Source organism: Ochotona curzoniae, unplaced genomic scaffold (genome assembly GCF_017591425.1).
Source record: "Ochotona curzoniae isolate NIBS_2020 unplaced genomic scaffold, NIBS_Ocur_1.0 contig_4645, whole genome shotgun sequence".
Taxonomy (NCBI): Eukaryota; Metazoa; Chordata; class Mammalia; order Lagomorpha; family Ochotonidae; genus Ochotona; species Ochotona curzoniae.
Genome location: NW_024466353.1, coordinates 165,023 through 189,870, shown reverse-complemented (window position 1 = coordinate 189,870; position 24,848 = coordinate 165,023). Strand labels below are relative to the sequence as shown.

The 24,848-nt window shown below is 44.2% G+C and overlaps 1 protein-coding gene and 1 non-coding gene across 3 annotated transcripts in view; both read left to right on the top strand.

Moving 5' to 3' along the window:
• The first annotated feature begins 322 nt into the window (after positions 1-322).
• KRAS (KRAS proto-oncogene, GTPase) overlaps positions 323-24,848 on the top strand; it is a 37,226-nt gene continuing 12,700 nt past the window's right edge. Inside the window, exons 1-4 of one of the 2 annotated variants that reach the window (XM_040987430.1) lie at positions 323-522; positions 4,388-4,509; positions 18,359-18,537; positions 20,171-20,330. In XM_040987430.1, coding sequence (XP_040843364.1) covers positions 4,399-4,509; positions 18,359-18,537; positions 20,171-20,330 — 450 coding nt within the window. In that variant the 5' untranslated portion in view covers positions 323-522; positions 4,388-4,398. Of the gene's footprint in view, positions 523-4,226; positions 4,510-18,358; positions 18,538-20,170; positions 20,331-24,848 lie in introns of those variants that run through there. The other variant, XM_040987429.1, reaches the window with a different exon arrangement.
• On the top strand, positions 21,333-21,436 carry LOC121161163. The gene has a single exon (XR_005884646.1). It is a non-coding gene; the product is annotated as a U6 spliceosomal RNA (small nuclear RNA).

Below are 24,848 nucleotides of genomic sequence, written 5' to 3'. Positions count from 1 at the left end.
CCTCCTCCGCGCCGAGGCGCCGCCCAGGCCGCTCCTCAGCCGCCGGGCTGCCCACCCTCCACAGCCCCAGCCAGCCCTTCCTCAGGCAGGCCCGGCCTCCCGCTCCTCCTCGGCGGGCCCGAGCCGGCCTCCTCCTCCTCCTCCTTCTCCTCCTCCCCGGCGGCGCGCACGGCCGTCCTCTTCCCACACCGCCCTCTTAGCCGCTCCCTCCTCAGCGCCGGTCTGAAGAGGAATCGAGCCTTGAGCGCATCGAGAGCTCTGCCCTCTGCGGCCGCGCGGCTCCGGCCTCATCGGTGCGCTCGGAGCTCGATTTCCTTAGTGGCGGCGGCGACCGTGGTGGCGGCGGCGGCTGCTGCTGGTGGTGGTGGCGGCTGCGGCGGCTACGGCGGCGGCGGCAGCGGTGGCGGCTGCTTCGGCCAGGATTCCCGGCCCCACCCCCGCCATTTCGGACTGGCGCGGGCCCTGAGGACTGCGGCGGGCGCCTGAGGCTCGGCGGCTCCCAGGTGCGGGGGAGAGAGAGAGGTAGGGAGCGGCGGGACCACCGCCTCCCGGGGGGCCCCTAACCGGGTCCCGACGGCCCGTCGCCCGGGTGTTGGGGCGCGGCCGGCGGCCCGTGAATGAATTAGAGGGGCTGAGGGGGGCAGGAAAGGGGGTCCCGGAAGGGAAGTCTGGCGGGTGGGCGGGGTGCGGAGTCTCCCCCGGCGGTGGCGGGCGGCGGGCGGGGTGGCTGGGTGGGGGTGCGGGTGTCGCGGGGCGGAGGGCGAGGAACGAGGGGAATGGGGGCGACGCGGGTGAAGATGAGGAGGAGGAGGAGGAGGGCGAGGCTTTTGGAGGCGGCCGCCGCCGGGGTTGCTTCCTGGACGGGGGAACCCGTTCCTTCCTCCTCCCTCGCCAGGGCCGCGGCCGGAGGCGGTGGAGGTGACTGCCGCCGCCGCGCTCGGCCTCCCCTCCCCCGCGGCTCGCCGGGTCTGTCCCCCGCGCCCCGCCACCCTTCCTGCTGCCCACCCGCCATCTCCAGGGCTGAACTTGTTCTCCTGGGTTGTGAGGGAGCGAGGTCCCGAGGCCGGCGTGGAGGGGGAGCTGTGTGTGTGTGTGTGTGCGTGCGCTACAGGGGGAGATGGGGGGCTGGGAAGCACCTAGGCAAGTGCTTTAGAGACCACTGTTGGAGGTTATTGTGTTTGGAAACGTGCACACACACACACACACACACAGACACACCCGCATCTGCCGCCCGACTTGCTGGCCGCTCCCCTCCCCCCATCTATGGGCTGTGACATTGCCGCGGCCACAAAGGAGGGGGTGGAGGTGGGAAGGGACGGTGGTGCAAGAACAGGTGGCCCACACCCTTGCACGGGAAAGCCGGTGACTTACGGCGAAGAAGGAAAAAGTTGGTCCCAGGAGGCCCGTGGGGCTTTGTGCAGCGAGGTTTCCTGGCTGGTGGCGTGCAGGCGGCGGTGGCTGGTGACCCAGTGCTTGCAGTGGGAAGGGCCCCCATGCTCGCCACTGCCTTTATCCTCGCCAGTCTGCTCCCGATTCCAGGAGTTAGCGCAGGACTCCCAAAAGGTGGTTTCAAAAACTGACTCCGAGGAGTTCCTTGTAGCCCTAAAGCAACTCCTGAGGCATGCGCCCCTGAGAGCTGAAGGCCCCAGCTTAGACCCTGCTGGCCTTCCCGACAGCGGGTTCCAGACGAAGCTGTTTTCTGCTAGGTGGTGGTGCTAGACAAGAAACCAGTGAGAAGAAACCAGTGTGTTCGCTGTGGTTGTCTCAGAATTAACCCGATGGCTGATGTCAGCCGCGGGTCCCCAGAGCTGACGCTGCCTGTGCTGGGTGGCTGTCCATGCTGCCGCTGTGGCCAGCTGCCAGCAGGTTTCCTTTGAAAGAGAGGCTAGATGGCAGTTCAGCTTTACAACAAATGAAAGTGTGTTTTTTCCCCCTTGGGTTCTAGTCCCACCTTCATTTCTTGCTAGCTGTTGTAATTTGGGGTGAGAAGCCCCTTCTAGCCTAAGATCTTACCTACCTAGTTCTAATGTTTCTTGGTGTTAAAGATGTGAATCTTTTTTTTTTTTCCCTCCGGGTTCTTGTCACAACAACCACTGTGTAAACATACAGACTGAGAGGTGTGCCTGGGAATCCACCCGTGCGTGCACAGCTCAGCTGTGATCCGCTGTCCACCGTGTCTCCCAGGCTGGCAAGGTCTTTGATCTTACGCTCTTAAAAAACTGAGACTATCAAAAACGCTCGTGGCAGGTCTTACCAGGAGTTACTATATTGGACATGAAGCTGAGCATGTTTTTCTAACTATTTGAATTCATTTAGACAAATAAATAAGTTCATTACTTGGTAGCATGAGTCAATTTTTTGAAGAAAACTGTTTTCCAGAACAAAACCAAGAATTAGAGTGGCACTGTTTCACACTTCAGTAGCTCCCTTTAATCATATGGCTTAATAGAAGACATCTGGACTCTCCTGGCTGCGTCTCGGTGCAGTTGGTCGTGATTGCAGGTCTGGAAAACTGCTGTACACTGGGCAGTGGAGGAGCCTGGGGCCAGGGACGCTTATGGTTAGTAGGAAGGTGGCTTTGACCTCTTGGGTCCCAGTACAGCGTGGGCCCCTGACGGACTCCTCACCTGCATTTTGGGCAGACTGCTTTGGGAGTGGAGGTAGGCAGGGAGCTAGAGAAAATGTTTGGGTGGAGTTCTCCTCTCCCCTTTGCAGTTGTCTGCACTTGGACCTGGACAGGCAGGGGCTGATGTTGGCGCCGCTGTCAGCTGTGTGCTAGATAGAGCTGCACTGGGGCCACCTGTGGGACCCACACAGTGCCCTTGTCTGGCACCTGCTCCAGGAGGTTCAGGAATAGGGTGAGGAGGGTGTGGGTGGGGGTACTGCCCGTTTGGATGTTTCTTGGTGTTTAGTGAATAGAATGGTCTGTACATGTGACTCAAACTGCTTACCCTATTTTAAAAATCACTGTGCATCTACTGTCCCCTTCTGCACTTATTTGTAATAATTTGTTGTATAAGGGAAAGGAGAAAAAGACACTTGAAAAAAAAGTTGAAAATAACAGATTAAAATATATTTGTAAAGATTTATTTTATTTGTATTTGAAAGGCATAGTTAGCAAAATTCTTCTATCCTCTTGTTCGCTCCTCAGATGGCTACAGTGAGTGGAGTTAGGCTGGTCCAAAGCCAACAGCCAAGGGCTTCTTCCGGGTCTCTTACATGGGTGTGGAGACCCATACACTTGGGCCATTACCCGCTGCTTTCCCAGGCTGTTAGCAGGGAGCTGAATTGAAAATGGAGCAGTCAGGGACTCAAATACAGATTTTGAGTCCATATAGGATGCTGGCACCACCAGTGGAAGACTTAACATGCTATGCCATGGTGCCAATCCCTGGATTTTGTTTTCTATGTTATGTATAAAACGGTATGTATTGTCATTGTTTATTGCACCTGTTAGGATGTGTAAAAGAAGTCAAGAGAGTAAGTCACCTGAATTACTGAGCAATATTCACTTACAGCCTTAAACTTTTTTTTTTTTACTGAATTTTGTGTAAGTATGCTTTTCTCATGTGAGCAGGCTGTTGGCTGCACTGCTGCAGGATTCTGTATCATAGTTGATGATGATTAGATCACCTGTACTGGGCAGGTCGCTTAATATTCCCAAATATCTCTTGGTAGTTACCTTATTTTTCCCAGAAAATATTTTACAGCTGGAAATTGCCATCAGATGCTTTCTTAACCTGCTTCAGTGTCTAATTCTTTATTTCTTCCTGACAGTCCAGCTTTGTTTGAGTGGTTCCTCCAGCCGCTGTGTGATGGGTTATATCTGTGGAGAACTAGCCTGTGAAGCCTGATGAAAAAGGCTTTCTCTAGCTGCTGGCTGTCAGACAGAAGCACTCTGAACAGCCCACTTCAGCCCTCAGAGGCGAGTGAGCTGGGAGGACTGCGCCCGTAGGAGTGCAGACGGCTGTCAACAAGTCTGTGTGGGTGTGTCTGCAGGGTATAGAGGGCTGTGCGAGGCACTTGTACTTGGGGAAGTCATGGTATGTTCTTTGGAGAGCCATTAGCTGGCACAGTCGCCTGTTCAGAGGGATGGCCTGGATGTGAGATAGAGGAGCTGTCCATGAAGCTGGCGGGCAGTTTTCTTAGATGTTGGTGCGGGAGTTTGTAGATGAAGATCAGTACATGCACATGTATTTGCATTCAGTGAAATACACATCTCTAGTCAACTGGAGATGTGTATTTTTCCTCATTGAATCTTCATCACTGAGTTTCAAAAATACCCTGTAATATCGCATATAAAGGTGAGTATTTTGAATGATGGGCATAGAATATTTGATAGAATACTAACCTAATTTCGTCCTATTTTCATTATTTTTATTATAAGGCCTGCTGAAAATGACGGAATATAAACTTGTGGTAGTTGGAGCTGGTGGCGTAGGCAAGAGTGCCTTGACGATACAGCTGATTCAGAACCACTTTGTGGACGAATATGACCCTACGATAGAGGTAAATGGGGCTGGAATCTGTGGTGGCCAGGGCCACCAAGGGCCACCCTTTGGCTTTTCTGATCGTTTGGGAGAACACTTACTACAAGGTAATTAGAGTAACAGGTGTTTAGTAAGTTATTTGAAATGTTTTTGTTGCCATGACTGAGACTTTTGAGTAGAACGACGTAGAGAGTATCAGGATTCGTGGGGTCTGCTCGGTTTCAGTTTATGGGTGTTCCTACCAGAAGTGTGTGTTTCAGTTTTTGTGAGAGTGAAAATGTGAATTTGCATCTCAGCTGTACTTGAGAGAAAATGTGAATTTTGAAGTGGATGTTTTGACACCACATGTAGAAGACGACCGAATTATACTAATGAATTGTGATCACTGATATTTGATGGTTGATTTAAACAATTTAGGAATGTTGTTGTCTCAGCATTGAACTGCTGTAGATCCTACAGTTGCTGGTGCATTTCTTTTAAACGTTCATTTATTTTTCAGGCATGGTGATGAGGTGTCTGGGGGTGGGGAGAGCGGTTGAGTTTGAAAGATGTTTGCTGGTTCACTCCCCAGGTGCCTGGCAGCAGCCAGGGCTGGTGCAGGCTGAAGGCAGGAGCCATGGGCTACATCTGGGTGTCTGTTGCAGTGACTGGACCCCAGGCCACAGTGGTTCTTGGCAGGCCTGATCGGAGCAGAGGCAGGACTGTCTGAGCGTGGGAAGCAGTGACTGCCCTGCTGCGTTGCATGCCCATCTGGGATGATGCATTTTAAAAAACTCATTCTTCACTCGAGATGTGGGTTCTAAAAGAAACACTGCCAGTGCTTGCTTTTGCTTGTGACCTTTTGACAACTTCTGAAGGAAATGTTAACATTGCTTTCTTATTACAGTTTAATAAGCTGTTCAGGATTACTTTGATTCATTTTTTAGTTCCCTGAAACCTCGCCAGAGCAGAAGCCCACAGCATAGTGGTGACCTAAAGCCCCGGAGGAGACCCCAAGAGGTCAGGTGGTAGTTTTGGTGCCTTTTGGCAGCGTTACACTCACAGGATTCCCAGGAAAAGAAAGGTTTATTTAATCCTAGAGACCTGCTGGAGGGGAGAAGGGGATATTGTCTCTCTCTCTCTTTTTTTTTTAAAGATTTATTTTTATTGCAAAGTCAGAGAGAAGAAGAGACAAAAAGGAAGATCTTCTGTCCATTGATTCATTCCCCAACTTACTGAGATTTCAAAAGAGGAACATATGGCATACTATTAAATTATTTCGAGCCTCACCTTGCCAAGGAGCTTGGAGCCTCTTTCAAGTCTCCCATGCAGGTGCAGGGTCCCAAGGCTTTGGACCACCCTGACTGCTTTCCCAGGCCACAGGCAGGGAGGTGGGTGGGAAGCAGGGCTGCTGGGATTAGAACTGGTGCCCATATGGGACCCTGTCACGTGCAAGGTGAGGACTTTCCTTAACTAACTGTTAGCTCATTTTCAGGATGTTAAGTGTTAGCGAATTTTGTGCATAATCTAAGTTGTGTTGCAAAATTGAACATGAATGGGGAAACAAATATGCATTTCATCTGTAAAGTATTTTAGAGTATTTCTTAGTTCTCTTTACCCCAGATTAATCAATCCCAATCTCTTCATTTTTGTCCTGGATCTGCCGTACCAATTTTTAAATGAGTTCTGGAAGATTTCCCAAGTCTTTGACTAAGTCCAAACCTGTGGGAATTAAGACAGGTCACATGCAGTATTTTGAGGTGCTGTGCTGTGTAACGTCTCAAAGAAACACTTTGCGCTGGGGTGCTTCCCTGGCCCTTGGCGCCTTGGGAAAATGTTCATCCGGCTCAGAACTTTGAGGGTTGGTTAAAATAATTAATCGGAAGGAAAATATCAAGTTGTTTGGTACCACCAAAAATTGGATAAAATAATGCTTATTTCCAAAGATTTTATTTAAACATAACTATCATTATTCTTTGGCTTTCAAGTTTAAAGGGAAATAATTGATTGAAGTGACCACTTATGTGATTTTACTTATTTATTCTGTTTTTTTTCTTTGGATAAATCAGTTTAATGTTGATTTATAGTTTTGTTTTTATCTTTAAGAAGAGTGGTTTTCTGTTTCAGTGGGCAGGTTACTTGGTATACTCTTATTTAAATCAAGTGTAAAAGGAAGTTTAAATAGACTAGAAATTTTGGGAATTAGGAAGATGACTTCATAAAAAATGGCTTTTTGTCTCTGAAATTCTAAGAAATTCCATTGCACTGTCTTATCAGATCATGAATACCTGTAACATTAGGTCAAACATGCCTGCATTTGATACAATAGGGTAGGAAACCTTTTGCTCAGGATTCTTGCAAGTACAATAGGGAAAGAATAAAACCAATAGTAATCCATTCTTTGGGAGGAAAGTGCAAAATATTCATCAACGTACAGCATAGCTCCAGGATTTCTGCCAAACCAGAAGATTTGACTCTGGGGAGCAGTGACTGTGAACTTTGAAACTGACATTCCCTTAGATGCAGGTTAGCTTCCTGGAAAAAGGTATCTGAGGTTATCTCTTATCTCCCAAGTCAGAGTGAGTCTCTGACAGAATTGACGTATTCAGTTCAACCATAAGAAAGGCAAGAGAACCGCGTGGTTTGTAAGTAAATGGTTGATCAGATCCCACAGTGTGGACTCCTCTTACTCGGGAAGTTAAGTAGGAGACAGGTCATTGCGCTGCTCTGATGGGGTTTTGATCACTGTGGAACGTGGGGTCAGAGAAAAAGAGGACATGGACTGCACGGTGAAAATCTTTATCAGCTTTGCCATTTTAAACAATGGAAATTTAAAAGCATTCCAAGTAAAGTAATATGGTGTTGTTTTAGTGATGCAGAATTTGCAAAGAGAGATCAGGAGGGTGGTGGTCTGTTTGGTTTGTAGTTAAAAATGATCTCTGAGAAGGTTCTGACCATCTAAGGATAGTTAGCCGATAAATGATGAGATTTAAACATATATTTTCTGAAAACAACGTAAAAGAAATTTTCCTAGTACCAAAAATTAGCTGTTTTTATAGAGTTAAGGAAATATTTAGTAGTAGAGACTAATTCAAATGCATCAACACACTGAAATTTGAGCTTAGTGTGACATGGTACGGAATTTAACCCTAGGCCGAGTGGGTCTGTATTTGAGATTTGCACATGGGAATCGCCTTGAATTCTGTCAGGAAAGATCCTCTCCTTTCCTTCAGTGAAGTCTGCTGAAGAGTCTCAGGAGACAAGGAAACACCTCATTGAAAGCAAGTCCCCAAACAAAATATATGCCTTTATTGAGATCGCTTGATATAAAAACATTTTTCTGAGATTTTTTTCCCAAGATGAAACTTATCTTCAAAATTAGAGATAATTACAGACACAACCCTTGATTAATTAGCAAAAGATTGAGTATCTAGTGGATATAAAGTGCTAGTAAAAAATATGAAGTCAGAACAACTTTTTCAGAGGCCTGCTTTTGTTAGGTCACCCTTGCAGTGCGGTTCCAGTGGTAGCCTTTTGGTGCAAGGGTTCCTCCTCTGCGAGCCCGAGTGTGTTCCTGATGGAGTTGGATTTATTCCGTTCTCCAGTGTTCTCCACTACGGGTGTTTCATTTACCAAGGGTTATTGGTTTCTCTTTTACTTTCCATTTTACTCTCAGCATAAGGTCTCTAGATTATAGAGAGAAATAATATTAAGCCAGTATTGAGTGGTCTAGGAAAAATGTTACGTAATGGGATCAGCTGTTCTTTTTCCTGGTTTTGCACATAGATGTCTGTACTTAGCAATGAAGGGTGGTGACTTTGCCACTCGGGGGAAGTTGTCAACCTCTGGAGACGTTTTTTGGTAGTTGCAACCTGGGGAGAGAGGACTGCTGCTGGACCAGGGGAGAGGCCAGCACAGTGACCCACAGCACAGTGACCTGCTCCAAAAAGTCCCTAGTGCTGAGGTGGGGCAGTCCTGACAGGTGTGAGACACAGCATGCATCTCTTCCTATCAGATGCAAGGCCTAGCGTTGGTTTGTTAGATTTTTTTAAGCATAAAATAACTTCACAGCATGTTTCTTGTACACTGCTAACCCTTGGCGTACTGCAGTGGTGTAGTGGAGCATTCTGTCCTTAGAGACACACTGAGCAGTGTGTACAGTTGGTTCTCCCTGAGCTTGTGACCAGCTCGTTCTCCACCCCCACCCTCCCACCCCCCAGCTTTTGTGAGTGCCCTCTGCTGGTTGTTTAATTTGCTTTTAGAGGAAATAACAATGAAATCTCAAGTTTGCATATTTTTCTTGTTTAATTTGCAAGTATAATCACTTTGTAAATGTATTAGTTTTGCTTAAAGGTCTTGTTTTAAGTAAGATAATTTTAAATTACCTTTTTTAAAAAATTTATTTTTATTGGAAAGGCAGATACACAGAGAGGAGAGAAGGGGAGAAAGATCTTCTGTCCACTGGCTGGCTTCCCAAGTTGCGGTAACGGCCAGAGCCAAGCCGATCCGGAGCCAGGATCCTAGAGGGTGCAGGGTCCTAAGGCCTTGAGCCATCCTCCACTGCTCTCCCAGGCCTCAGTCTGGGAGCTGGATGGAAAGTAGAGCAGCCGCTGGAGCCCATACGGGATCCTGGTGCATACAAGGTGAGGATTTAGCCACTAGGCCATTAGGCTGGGTCCTATGTAACAGGATTTTTAAAGACTTAAATTGTTGATTTATGTCAGCATCAGTATAGTACTGGGTAGACTGGAAAGGCCTCCCTCATTAAATAAGGTGGGCATATTTGAGAGGCAATGCGATGGTGTAGGAGAGCCTGGGGGACTCGGTGGCAGACACCGTGTGGAGGTGCCGAGCTGCAGCACTGTGGCTCAGGCCGAGCTGCAGCACTGTGGCTCAGGACGCGTGTACACAGGAGGGCCCTCAGGGCATGGTAGGCAGGGCGTGTTCAGAATGGCAGAAAGTTCACATCTTATAGATTTTTAAAGGACTATATCAGTTGATTGTGGGGCACGTACTTTTTAGAACAAACTGACAATTCAGATGTTATATTTAAATCACTGAGATTATTTAGATGTTTTTGTAGACCTGAATATTATAACTTTTTGGACATTTTTTATTTTACCTTGGATTTTTTATAAATAAAAAATTTGAAAAACTTATAGGTGAAAGTTGATAATAGAAATAAGTAACAGGGTAAGTGATTCTGGTTTTAATGGATATATTTGCTTAATTTTGAAAACATTATTCCTTGCTCACTTTGAGCCACTTCCTAGGAGCTAGAGACTCTTTGAGGGACAGACAGGCTGTGCTTGTGCAGCTCGCTAGTCTTAGTGCAGGTTGTTAGCCAGTGATCCTGGGTATACTTTCCTTATTTTAGAGGTTCATAGCTTAGGAGTGAAATTTACCTTATTGTTTTATAATATTAAAGACTTGGGGAATAATTGTAACCTGAATTGTGATAAAAAGAAATGGAAATGGGAAGGAAAAAAATAAAATGTTTGAGAAGATTAGGCCTGGCACAGTAGCCTAGTGGCTAAAGTCCTCGCCTTGCATAGCCAACGGCTTCCTGTGGGCCTCCCAGGCAGGTGCAGGGTCCCAGGGCTTTGGGCTGTCCTCCCCTGCTTTCCCAGGCCACAAGCAGGGAGCTGGATGGGAAGTGGGGCTGCCAGGATTAGAGCCGGTGCCCTTATAGGATCCTGGCACGTGCAAGGCGAGGACTTTAGCAGCTAGACAACCATGTCGGGCCCCTGCAGTACAGTGTTGAAATGTAGAAATTCACCATTGGTAAAATGCTTTTCTGATTTACAGTTGATGTTCAGATTTTATCAGTTGTTCCAAAAATGTCCTTATATTTATTATTTATTTTAAAAAGGAGACAGAAGAGACAGAAAAATCTCCTGTTTGGCAGGTTGATCTGATGACAACAACAGTCAGTGCTGAGCCAGGCTGCAGGCAGGAACTCAGAACTGTAGACCAACTCTCAACACCTGGCTGGCGGGGTCCCAGGCTCTGGAGTCATCAGCTGTTGCCTTCCAGGGTGTTCAGGCACTCAGACCAGGGGCTGTGGGTACCCCAAGTGTGCCAAGTTCCTGCCCCCCAAGAGTGTCATTTCAGCAGGTGTTTTTCCTGCTCCAGCATCAAAAATTAGTTATCATATCTTAAAAATCTCTCTGGGGCCGTTTGCTTATTGTTTTTGGTCTTCAGTAACAGTGACGTTGTTGAAGAATTCAAGCCATTTTTGTAAAATGTGCGCTAGTTTAGGTTGAAGTGATTGTTTGTAATCTGAGTCAGGTTAAACAGTGTGGAAAGAAGTGTTCCATCTCATTGTATCACATCAGGAGACCAGGTGACTGCTTTGTCGTTGTTGGTGATCCCACTGGTTGTTGTTGTTGTTGTTGTTGTTAAGGTGATGATGTCTGTCGTTTCTCTGTAACATCATCTCTAGTGTCTTTATAATTAATAAAAGAGACCTTGAAATCTCAAGTATCACCATTTCTAACATACAACATGATCCCTCAAAAAGTAAAAACATGCAATTTTTCCAAATGCAAAAAAATGTAAGCCTTGCAAATTTTCATAGTACACATTCTGCATTGGTTTTCTGAAGACACTTTGAATGCATGGATTTCATTTTTTTTTTTTTTTTTGTGCCCAAGTAAACTTACCTTATAATTCTGCTTTTTGTGAATTTTTTGAAGTAACCTTGTACTTGTACCTAGTAAGAGTCGGTATCACTGAGAATTCTTATTTACTAACATAGTGATTGTAAAAATGTTAATCTGTCATTATTTCTATTGTAAATAACTGATATCTGTCACTAATAAAGATTCTTGTTTTAAATTTGTTTTATTGATTTGAAAGGTAGAGAAAATAAGTTTTTTTTTTCTTAAGGTGTATTCATTTGTAATGAAAAGGCAGATTTATTTACACAGAGAGGAGAGACAGAGATCTTGTATCTGATGGTTCCCTTCCCAAATGGCTGCAGTGGCTGAGTGATCTGAAGCCAGGGGCCAGGAGCCTCTTCTTAGTTTCCCACATGGGATAAGAGTCCCAAGGATTTGGGCTGTGCTCTGCTGCTTTCACAGGCCTCAGGTAGGGAGATGGATGGGATGTGGAGCAGCCAGGACAGAAGCCTGCACCTATATGAAGTCTTGGCAGTTGCATGTGGAGGATTAAGCAAGTGAGTCATCAAAGCCTGGCCTGAGGGAGAAGTCTAAAATCTACTGGGTCACTCTCCTAATATCTGTAAAGACTGGGGCCGTGCCAGGCGGAAACCAGCAGGCAGGAATTCCATCTGGGTTTCCCATGTGAGGGATAAAGGGCCCAAGACAGTGTTAGCCTGAGCTGGTCAGAAATGGAGTGTCAGGGGCTTGAACCAGTGAACCATGCTGTTGCGGGACCCTTTCCATACAGAGATCAGAAGTTTGGAAATAAGTATCAAAGTTTAAATTCCATGTGCTTTGACCTTCCTGGAACTATGGACCTTCCTGTGGCTACAGATGAACGTTTAGGGTATACGAGTATGGAAATGGTATTGCAGTGCCATGTATGAATTTTTTTTAAAAAAGATTCGTTTATTTATTCATTGTAAAGGCATAGTGAGAGAGAGAAGAGAGAGTGAGCATATGAATGAATGAGAGCTCCTCGCCCCTGGCTTACTCCCCAGCTGGCTGAGGTAGGCCAGAGCCGGACGCTTCATCCTCCTCTCTGAAGTAAGAGGAGCCCAAAGCCGTAGGCCTTCCCCGCTGCTTTCCTAAAGTCTTGGCAGGGAGCTGGGGCCAAAGTGAAGCAGCGTTTACTCAAACCAAAGCCCTTATGGGATGCCAGAATTATAGCTTAACCCTTTTAGGCTTCTGTGCCAGCTGTACCATGTATGATTTTTTTAAATGAAATTAATCAACATATTAATAATAGAGAAAGTAATGTCAATTATATATCTACAGCTTATGAAGTTGTCTAAGAGGATTAAGAAAACTTCCATATACTTGTAGAAATCCTCATAAAATTGCTGAAGCTATGTCTCAGCATGTTATACCAGCTATGTTTCCATTTGTTTAAAAATAAACTTACTTTCCCTGTTTGTGAATTTCTTTTTTAATAGGAATGTCCTGGAGCAGATGTTGTGGTGAAGTGGGCTAAGCTGCTTGTAGAAATGCCTGATATGAGTTCTCACTCCTGGGCCACCATGCCTTGGTCTGCCTTTCTGCTAATATATATGCAGGAGGCAGCAAATAATCGCCCACACCCTTGGATCCATGGCAACTCCCGAGGAGACATCGATGACCTTCCTGACTGCAGCATGGCCTAGCCCCATGGTCTGGCATGTGGAAAGAGTTGTCTTTCTATCTTGCTCTGCCTTTCGAACAGACAAGTCATTTTTTTTAAAGCATGTATTGTGGGGGTTAGGAAAAAAGTATAGGTTAATGTTGGAGAGAGTAAAAGGTGTTACGTGTTACATACTATTAAAGTTTTTTTTTCTAATTTGTTTTTATTGGAAAGACAGATTTATAGAGAGGAGGAGAGACGAGAGGAAGATCCTCAATCTACTAATTCACCCCCCAAGTGGCTGCAATGGCCAGATCTGAGCCAGTTTGAAGCCAGGAACCCGGAGCTTCTTCCAAGTCTCCCACGTGGGTGCAGGGTCCCAAGGCTTTGGGGCCATCATCGACTGCTTTCCCAGGTCACAAGCAGGGAGCTGGAAGGGAAGTGGAGCAGCTGGGACATGAACCAGTACCTATGTGGGAACCTGTACCCATATGGGGCTTTGCTGGGCCACAAGGCTTACAAGGCAAGGATTTAAATAATTTAATAGTATGCCGTATGTCACTCTTTTGAAATCTCAGTAAATTGGATAGTGCTGATAGAATTTTGGATTAAATAGAATAGTGGAGGGCTGGTGTTGAGGATTTGCCGGCCAAGCCCCTTCACCACTGGGAAAGCCCAAAGAAGCTCTTGGCTCCTGTCTTCGATGGGCCCAAATCGGGCCATTGTGGCCGTTTGGGAAGTGAACCCCTGGATAGGAGTGCTCTCTCTGACGGCTTCTGTCTCTCTTTCTTTCTTTGTAATTCTTTTTTTTTTTTTTAAAGATTTATTTTATTTTTATCAGAAAGTCAGATATACTGAGAGGAGGAGAGACTGAGAGGAAGATCTCTTGGACGTTGATTTGCTCTCCAAGTGGCCACAACTACTGGAGCTGCACCTATCTGAAGCCAGGAACCAGAAGCCACTTCCGGGTCTCCCACATGGGTGCAGGGTCCCAAGGCTTTGGGCCGTCCTTGACTGCTTTCCTGGGCCACAAGCAAGGAGCTGGATGGGAAGCGGGGATGCCAGGATTAAAACTGGCGCCCATATGGGATCCTGCACGTTCAAGGCGAGGACTTTAGTCACTATGCTACTGCGTTATGCCCTTTACTATTTTTAATTCATGTTTTAATTTTTAATTGAAAATTCTGTCATGAGAGTAAGTCCCTATAACCCCTTTGCTCCCTAATAAGAACAGAAATCTTTTGTAACAACAGTTTTAGCTCTCTTTTTCTGGAACTTGTCCAGCTTCCTTATATTTATTTAGAAACACAGTGACCATTACTGCAAAAATTATTCCATCTGTAAGTAGGCAGTAATCTAAGGATTAAATACACTTTATGTAGATTGTAATAACCATTTGATTATGTCCCACCTTTTTGGCCCATAGTAGCTTATATTCTTTCTTCATTCCCTCAAGCCTTTCTATTTTTTCTTCCATTTGCCTTTAAATTTTTTTTTTAAAGATTTGTTCATTTTTACTGGAAAGGCAGATTTACAGAGAGAAGAGACAGAGAAAGAGCTTCCATCCACTGGTTCACTCTCCAAGTAGCCACAAGGGCCACAGTTGATCCAATTCAAAGCCATGAGCTTCTTCTGGACCTCTGGAAGAAGTCTCCCACACAGGTGCAGGGTCCCAAGGCTTCGGGCCATCCTGCCCTGCTTTCCCAGGCCAAAGGCAGGGAGCTGGAAGGAAAATGGAGCAGTCGGGATAGGAACTGGTGTCCATATGGGATCCTGACTCATACAAGGTGAGGTCTTTAGCCACTAGGCTACTGTGCTGTGCCTGCCGTTTTTTTGTTTGGTTTTGTTTTTGTTTTTCCTGTTATAGATGTATTTTGTTGATTTGGAAGGCATAGTTATAGGGAGAGTCAAAGAAGGAGATCTTCCATCTTTTGTTCACTCTCAGCAGGCTGCAGTGGCCAAGGTTGGGCTAAGCCAAAGTTTCATCCTGGTCTCTCACATGGATGGGAACCCTAGAACTTGGGCCGTCTTCCACTGCTGTCCTGGACATGTTAGCAGGAAACTAGATTAGAAGTGAGATAGGTGGGACTAAGGCTGGTGTCCATATAGGATGCTGGCTTTGTCTGTGGTGCCTCTGTGATTCCAACCCAGCCTGCCTTACCTGCTGTGCCATAGCACCAGCCTAATCTTTATCGCTTTTACACGTAAGGAATCAAAAGTCTGTGCTCTGCCCGGTGACCTGTGCCTCTGGGTGGGTGTGAATGGGCCGTGTCTTGTCGCTTGCCCCTCATGTGTCATTGTAATGCAAACTGAACACGACAATTCTGACCCGTCTTACTTGAAAACCTTTCAGTGCCTCAGTGTAGCTGAATTGCAAACTCCTGGAGCCTACCAGGACCTTCCCTCTGCTTGATGACCCGGCTTCACTTTGTGCTAATTGCCTGTGACTCTTAGCTGCAAGTCCTTGGTTCCACTCATTTTCTGTAGTGAATGCCATTTTGTGCATTCCCTTCATCTTCTTTGCCATCTTCCATCTGGAATTCCTCTCTTCTTTCTTTTAATTCATAGAAGCAAAGGTATTCTATGCTGTGTGCCACCACTGTACTTTTTCCTGCAAGTAGTGTTGTATTTTGGTTTATATGTTATTTATTTAGATGCACATTTTTCTTAGATTATTTATATTTAAAAGGCAGAGTGACAAATACAGAGAAAAGGTAGAGAAAGGTTTTCCACCTGCTGCTTTTCTAGGCAGGTTGGCAGGAAGTGGATCAGAAGGCGAGCTGCCAGTCACAACAAGCATCGATTTGGAATGCTGGACGCACTGCACCATGACATCAGCCCATACTGCTACGTGTTCTGCTAGACTCATTTCTTTGGTGTTAGAAACTGTAATGCCTGGTATCGTATCTGACAGTTAAATTCTCAGTGACTGTTTTATAGACTGAGAGAGGGTCGAGGGAGGTAGGTAGAAGTGAATTCTCTCCAACTTCTGTTTAAATCCCAAATTCCTTATTTCTTCCCTGTTATGATGATGACATACTGGACTATCATGTATGTTTCTAGCTGACTTAGAGAACTGGCATCTGCAACAACTTTGAATATCTTAGATTGAGCAGTGTGCAACACAACCTTCTGTAATGGATCCCAGTGATCTTTTGGAAGAGTAACAAAGTGAGTGGCATTACTACAACAAAGGCTGTGAACATTTTGTGGTTCCAGATAAGTCCGTAATTGTTTTCCTAAAGGATTGCTCATTTTGTTTTACCAGAACTGTTTGAATTCTGCCTATACTGCTCTCTCTTTTTTTTTTTGAATTGGGAAAACAGACATGCAGAGAGGAGAAGAGACAGAGAAGATTTCCAGTCCTTTGATTTACTCCCCAAACAGCTGCAACAGCTTGAGCTGTGCTGATCCAAAGCCAGGCGTCTGGAGCCTCTTCTGGGTCTCCCACACGAGTGCAGGGTCCCTAGGCTTTGGGCAGTCCTCAACCGCTCTCCCAGGCCACAGGCAGGGAGCTGGATGGGAAGCGGGGTCACCAGCTAGGGGACAAGAATGACAAGAACCGTTGCACATATGGGATCCCAGCGTGTGCAAGGCGAGGACCCTAGCTGCCGGGCTACCGCACCGGGTCAAGTACTGCACTCTTGATAGTAGATTTCTTTTATACTTTTTAAAAAACTATTTAGAGGGCCCGGCGCGGTGGCGCAAGTGGTTAAAGGTCCTCGCCTTGCACGCCCGGGATCCCATATGGGCGCCGGTTCTAATCCCGGCAGCCCCGCTTCCCTTCCAGCTCCCTGCCTGTGGCCTGGGAAAGCAGTCGAGGACAGCCCAAAGCTTTGGGAACCTGCACCCGCGTGGGAGACCCGGAAGAGGCTCCTGGCTTCGGATCGGCATAGTATCGGCCCGTTGCGCTCACTTGGGGAGTGAATCATCGGACGGAAGATCTTCCTCTCTGTCTCTCCTCTCTCTGTATATCCGCCTTTCCAATGAAAAAAAATAATAAAAAATAAATCTTTAAAAAAAAAAAAAACTATTTAGATAGCTGAAAAATTTTCTGGGAGTGAAGAATATGCAGAACAATGTTACTTCTTAAATTTTATTACGTAGTGTTTAAGTGTCTATTTTTAAGAGGCAGGAAATAATACTAATGAATGTTGTAAATTCCTGATCATTTTCTTTACTTCATCAGTAATGGACCCTCCATAGTAGGGTCTCTGTGTTTTTAATTGGTTATCAAGTCTCCCACGTGGTATGCGGCCTAAGCACTTGTTCCATCTTCCACTGCCTTCCCAGATGTATTAGTGGGGAGCTGGATCAGGAGTGGAGCAGCTGGGACTCGAGCCAGCTCCGGTATGGCGTGTGAGTGTCACAGGCCGCGGCTTGCCCTGCTAGGCCGGCAACGCTGGCCCCCTCTTCTTTCTAGCAGAGACCTCTCAGTTTGCAGCTGTGAGTTCCGCCTTGAGAGTTATGGGTTCTGTCTTCTTGCTAGGGAACCGACCGCATGTTTTCAAATGTGGAGATACTGAATGATATTGACTAATAATAATGCTTAAAATAGATTTATAACAGTTGTTGGCAAGTTTATTTTCTCTTGTTATCTGTGTCATTTTTAAGTAATAGAGTTGATAAGTCTGTCCCTTTTTGTCGTAATTATTTTTTAGGCCATTTTTTGTTTTTAAGATATACACTGGAATTAATTTCTTGGAAGGAGTGAACCTTTTAAAAATTTTTGTGATGAAATATACATGAAAACATTTCGCATTGTAGCCATTTTTACAGGTCTAGTTCATCGGCGTGAAGTCCAGTGTCAGCAGAACCATCACAGATCTTTTTCCCTCATCCCAGATTGAAACCCCGTACCTATTCAATTGAATTCCCCAGTTCTTCCGATAACCTCTATTCTTTTTTTTTTGTCTCTGAGTGTTTCTAGGTATCCCACATGGAGTCATGTGACGCCTGTCTTACTGTATTTAGCATTATGTTTCTGAGGTTTGTCTAGTAGCATTTATCAGTTTCTTTATGACTGAATAATGGTCTGTTGTATATCTGCACTGCCGTTTCTGCGTTCGCTGAGCTGTCAGTAGACACAGACTGTTGTGCATTCAGGCTGCTGCAACTGGTGGTGTGGACATTGGTACTCGCGGATCTCTTTGAGTCCTTGCTTCACTTCCTTTGATTGTGTACGTAAGAATGGACTCTATGAACTGTATAGCAGTTCAGTGTTTACCTTTCTGCCAGGCTGCCAGACTTCGTCCCAGGACAGCAGCATTTTATGTTCCCAGCAGTGAATCGCAAGGATTCTGATTTCTCCACATCCTTGCCCAAACCTCCGTTATTTGTCTAGTCTTTATTTTATTTTACTTTATTTTTTTTAAGTAGTAGCCATGCCAATGATGTGATCTGGTATCTTAATGCTTTCATTTGTGTTTTTCTGATTGATACTGTTGAGCTGTCTCTCATGTGCTTGCTTCCCATTTAACCCTGTTTAATGAAATCTCTACTCAAGCCTTTTGCCCATTTGTTAATTACTTTTTTTTTGTCTTTCTGTTGTTGAGTTTGTGAAACACCTTTTCATAAGTGAAAGGTGCGTGGTAATAATCCAGACTGTGTTTCTCCCCTCTCAGGATTCCTACAGGAAACAAGTAGTAATTGATGGAGAAACCTGTCTCTTGGATATTCTCGACACAGCAGGTCAAGAGGAGTACAGTGCGATGAGGGACCAGTACATGAGAACTGGGGAGGGCTTTCTTTGTGTATTTGCCATAAATAATACTAAATCATTTGAAGATATTCACCATTATAGGTGGGTTTAATTGAATGTAATAAATTTGCATCCAGGAATAATCATAGCTTTCATGTACTGAGTATTGATCACCACTGTGTCTGTACTGTCTGATTCGAATTTTAAAATATTTTTGAAAGTTCCCATTTTACATAAAATGAAGTTCTTGCAAGTTAGAGTAGCTAAGTCACTTGTTCCAGGTTCTAGAGATGGTATTGGTGCTGGGATGGAAGCCGAACCTAAACCTGCCTGCCTCAGACTTGCTGTCCTCACCACCATGCCTGAGACAGACTGGACCCCCTGAATTCTGCAGATACATCACAAAATGGAAACCGTACTTGAAGATAGGGACAAGTGTATTCCGTGGTTTTTAGAATAACGTATGTGGCTGAACAATGGCCTTATTCATTTAAAAAAATAATTTTTTAAAAAAGATTTACTTATTTTTATTGCAAAGAGAGGAGGAGAGACAGAGAGGAAGATCTCCCAGTCTATGATTCACTCCCAAGCAGCCACAACAGCCGGAGCTGCACCAATCCAAAGCCAGGAGCAAGGAATTTTCTCCAGGTCTCCCACATGGGTGCAGAGTCCCAAGGCCTTGGGCCGTCCTCGACTGCTCTCCTAGGCCACAAGCAGGGAGCTGGATGGAAAGCGGGCCTGCCGGGATAGAACCAGCGCCCATATGGGATCCCGGGCGTGCAAGGCAAGGACTTTAACCACTTGCGCCATCACGCTGGGCCCAAAAAATAATTTTTAAGGAGTAGAGAATTAGAGCAATATCATCTTTTTAAAATTGAGAAATTCACATAAAAAGTTTAAAAATTATTCTGTAAAATCTATTCTGCATTTCTGTGGATTTACCATTTTTTTAAAACTTAAATATCCTACTTCCTAGTTCTGTCATGGAAGCCTTCTTATGAAGCTTAATCTTTAATGATGTTTATTAGAACATGCTTACCCTGTGGTTTAGTAGAAGATGAAAAAACATTTGAGTGGCTGGTGGCAGTAATATTTCTATAGAGTGGTAAACAAGTGACATGTTAATGTATTCGGAAATTGAACCAATCCTGGCTCTGTCTACTGTGCTCCATGGGTTTTGAATTTTTCACAGTTAAAATTATGAAGGAATATAATTTTACCCCATGCATAAGTTTATACAGGTCATGTACTGAAAATTAGCATTGTTAACACAACTTTTAACCAAATCAGTGGTGCTAGCCATATGAAAATAAAAATCTTTTTACTGTCATTCACTTACATTTTTGAGAAAACAATGTGAAGTTATGTTAATGGCATAATTCATGTTTGTAAGAATGTTTTCGATTCTGAACATAAACTTTTAATCACATATGGAGTATATTTCTAGGATTATGGTTATTTGAATTAGGGATAGCACTTTCAGTCTAAATATTAAGCTGTTAGGTTAGATTGGCTATACATTTCTAGGCACTTGATCTTTAGGCGTGCATCAGGGCTGTTCAGTGTGAAGGGAAACAAGACCAGGAGGAAGAGCAAGGGCGGTTTGGTTTGATAGAAGCTAGGAATTTTATTAAAAGTCATCTTTGAAACAAAATTTATAAAGCAAAAGTTGTGGGAAACGTTGGGGATATTTTTGCGTACTAATGCTCCTCTGTAACTTTTTTTTCTTCCCCAGAGAACAAATTAAAAGAGTTAAAGACTCTGAAGATGTACCTATGGTCCTAGTAGGAAATAAATGTGATTTGCCTTCTAGAACAGTAGACACAAAGCAGGCTCAGGACTTAGCAAGAAGTTATGGGATTCCTTTTATCGAAACATCTGCAAAGACAAGACAGGTATGTAAAGCTGAACAAATACACATCTATATTCTACGTGATCTTTTACTGATCATCTGATATCATTAGGAAGATGGAAGGGAAGGCTATTAGTGGAGTGTATATATGTGATAATGTAACTGTTCTTTTCAGTCTTTCTCTCCAGCATGTTAAGGTAGGATATGAAACAGGATTCTTTTCTTGAGAAGGCAGTGCCTCTGAATGTACTGTCCTGCTAGTACTTTTCACTTTGATCTATGCATCGGGATTCATTCATTCATGTCCATAAACAGCAGGGATCAGGTTTTGAGTTTGTATTATGAAGAGTATTATGTCGTTTTTTTTCTAGATGGAATTTTGTTGCATTTGGAGAAATTTTACTTTAGCGGAATTTTTTTCTCATTGAAGCAAGAAATTATTTATGAAGCAAACAGAAAGTGCCAGTTATTCATTTAGTGCATTGTTCTAACAAAAGTAATGCCTGCATTTTTTTTAAGTGCCTTTAATATATGTATTAAGCCCGGGGTGGGCGAGGCTGGAGCCAGGAGCTTCATCCAGATCATCCAGATCTCCCACGGTCCTGGAGCATCTTCTTTCACTTCCCTTGGTGCGTTAGGAGGGAGCTGGGTAGGAAGGGGAGCATCTGGGACTTGAACCGTTGCCCATCTGTCTGACATAATGGCGTTGAAGGCAGTGGTGATTCCAGGGATGCTCATTTTAAAAGTAACTTTTTCTCTAGATATAGTGAAATAATTGTTTGAATAGTTTATAATTTAGAAAGAACATTCTGTGAAGAAACACAAATTGCCATGCATATATGAAGAACTTGGTTAATTTATGTGCTGTGGATTTTGGTCTTCTTTCTTTTTGAGCTTTTTCTGATTAAGTGTACCTGTGAGCTCAATCAAGCTGATTTTGCAGAGTTTAATTTTTGTGATGAACAGCAAATTACATAGTTACATTTATAAAAACAGACATTCTAGATGTTCGTTGAAGGTTGTGAGAGGATAAGATGTAAATGTAGTGCTTGCTTCGGCAGCACATATACTAAAATTGGAACAGTACACAGATCAGCACAGTCCTTGTGCAGTGGGGACAGGCAAACTTGTGAAGTGTTCTATGTTTGTTTTAAAAAAGTAAATTACTCAACTAATATTTATGAGTTACTTCCCTGGTAGAAAGTTAAGTACCTGTCCTAGTTTTATAAGTTTGATACACTAAACCATGCATTTCTATTTAGATCTTTGTTTTGGAATTAAAATTGCATTTTTACAGTTTATCCATCATACATCTATGTCTTTATGGCAGGTTTATTCACACTTGGTTGAAAGTGAAGACTTTATATCAGATTGATTCAGATTTTACTCAAATCTCCATGTTCAAAATTCTTGGGAGAAATTTGTTTTTTGTCTTTTTACTGATCTTTTCCTTTGGAAAAGAAGGTACTCAGAAAACATATTTATAAATTTTTCTTCTATAACTTTTTGTTTTTAGGCTTATTTATTTATTTGAAAGGCAGCATTAATAGAAGGGATGGAGAGAGATCTTCTGTCTGGTGGCTCACCTCCCAGATGGCTGCAGTGGCTGGGGCTTAACTGGCTGGAAGCTGGAAGCGGGAGCTCGGTCTGGGTCCCCCGAGTGCGAGGTCAGGGCTCCAGGCCTCGGCCCATCTGCTGCTACTCTCCCAGACGCATTCACAGGCAGCTGGATGGGAAGTGGAGCAGCTAGGACTTGAACTGCCTCTCGTTCAGGACTGTGGTATCGCCAGCAGCAGTCTAATCCACTACACCATACCACCGGCCCCCGGATAGATTTTTAAAAAGATTTATTTTTGTTAGAAAGACAAATTTGGAGAGAAGGAGAGAGAGAGAGAGAGAGAGAGAGAGAAAGGTCTTCCATCCTGTGGTCTACTTCCCAAACAGCCGTAATGGCTGGAGCTGAGCTGAGCTGAAGCTAGGTGCCAGGAGCTTCATCCTGGTCTCCCACATGGGTGGAAGGTCACAAGGACTTGGGAGCCGTACTCGACTGCCTTCCCAAGCCACAAGCAGAGAGCCGAATGGGAAATGGAGCAGCCGGGACACGAACCAGCGCCCATATGGGACGCATGCTCGGGGTGGAGGATTAGCCAGCTAATCCTTGTGCAGCCCACACCCTCCTGATATTTTCTTATGAAAATTTCAGATTTGAAAATAGCAAGAATTTTATTGTAAGCATTTGCAAGCCTGCCACCTAGACTGCTAGTGATTTTTTTTTGTAGTTTTATTATAACTTTTTAAAAGATTTATTTATTTTTATTACATGTCAGATATACAGAGAGGAGGAGAGATAGAGAGGAAGATCTTCTGTCCGATGATTCACTCCCCAAGTGAGCACAACGACCGGTGCTGTACTGATCCGAAGTCGGGATCCAGAAACTTCTTCTGGGTCTCCCACACAGGTGCAGGGTCCCAAGGCTTTGGGCCATTCTCGACTGCTTTCCCAGGCCACACACAGGGAGCTGGATGGGAAGCGGGGCTGCCGGGCTAGAACCGGCGCCCATATGGGATCCCGGGCGCATTCAAGGCGAGGACTTTAGCAGCTAGATCACAGTGCCGGGCCCCTATTATAATTTTTAATAGTTGTTTTTTAGACTTGTGAATATTTTTGTTTGTTTTTCACATGATAGGAAAACAGATTGTCTAATATAAAGAACTGCAGTAGAGCAGTATTTCTTACACATTACTGTGCATGTGGTTTAACAGGCTTGTTAAGATCCAGACTTGTTAAAACCCAGTGAGTGGGTTTGGGTTGGGTGCTTTGGTTTCTGCATTTCTAGTGAACTCCAGATGGGGTGCTGTGACCCATGGACCAGAGTTCTGGCTAGAGGCGGCCAGGTGGTAGCTGCAGGACCCTGCTGGCCTCTGCAGGGCTCTCCGCTCCCCTCCACTCTTCAGGACAGAAAACTACTCTGGCTTTCTTTTAAAATACATTGTTTGTTTTATACTGTTTTGAGGCCTTATTTTTTTTGAAGGTGTGAGAGAAAATTGAATTGGCTTTGCAGCCATTTCTGTGAGCCATCCAATTAACAATACAGAAGGTTGTAATATGACAGTATGTCTCTCTCTTAGTGATCAGCATTTCTCACATTTATATCCTTAGTGTGTTTATGGTATCTGTTGCTATTAGGTATTTGTTTTATATTGATTTCTTTTTATTAAATGAACTGATTGATTTCCTTTGAAATATGCCTTTAAACAGTCTAAGTGTCTTCCTCTGTGCAAGTTAATGTGATATTAATGTGTTTGGAGACTTTAAAGAGCTATTTCAAGTAATTATAGTGATTAAAATGAAATATATAAATTTTATATCTCAGATTTTGTGAAACTTTGAAGCCCTAGCTTTGGTAGCTGTTTTTAAAAAATTTCTGCATAATATTTTATTACTTGTTATTTTAATATATTTTATTACTTCAACAAAATAAGAATGTATAAATATCTTTGTATTTTATCAGCAACTAGTCTTGTGCTCTAAGTTGTGGCTTTGTTCAGAATCCTACAACAAAAACATCAAAAAGGTTAGGAAGAAATCATTCAGTTATGTCAGTTCTGTAAGGTTTTTTTCTGTAAAGGGCCACATAATATTTAAAATTTTCAGATTTAGAAGTATTTCCTATTGTATATGACCATTTTGTTTCTTAAAGTCCTTTAAAAATGCTAAATTGTTAGCTTGTACATATTACAGAATTGAACTGTGGCTGCAGAACCCTGACTGCCTGGCTTTCGCCTTGGATTTTACTAGATTTCCATTTGCTGGTCTTCCAGGGCTGGCCAGGCTGAATCCAGGAGCCAGGAACCCCATCCTGGTCTCTCACTTGGTGCCTGGGGCACAGACACTTGTCTGCTGTCTTCCCCAGGCCATTAGCAGGAAGGCGGATCAGAAGCGAAGCTGATAGAGCATCAGCTGCCATTGGCCTAAGGATGCTGGTTTTTCAGGCAGCAGCTTTATTTGCTGTGCTGCAAAGCTAGCCGCCACTCTGGTACTTTTTCAGAAAAGGTTTTCAGAATGTGTTTTTGCCAACACAGAGACTTTGTGGTGATAAAAAGCTTATTGCCTGGCCAGAACATAATACATGATACATTTTTTATAATTAATTCAGTGCACATTTGAATGGCAAAAGGGATTACTTGCTGCTACTACATGATACATGGCCCCACCTTCCTAGGTAGGAAGGGCTGCAGCCCACTCCTCATGTGTCTGGGCAAGTGGTAAGACAGATTTTTCTGGTTCCTTTGAGAAGTCCATGGCAGTTTCAGGAAAGACCGTTGAAACTGAAGCATTGGCACCATGGATCACTGGTGTGTTTGCATTCTGTAAAAATCAAAGATGGGAGAGTGCAGTGAGTGGCTAACCAAAGCAGAGTTCCTGCCTGCTACTCCTGCTCCCCACCCTCCCCTTTTTTGGCTTCCTGGAGGTCTCAGTTTGAGCATTATGTAAAAACCAGTTGTATGAACTTTATGATGATTGATTTCCTATTTTGCTCTTAATTGGTAGATATTTAAA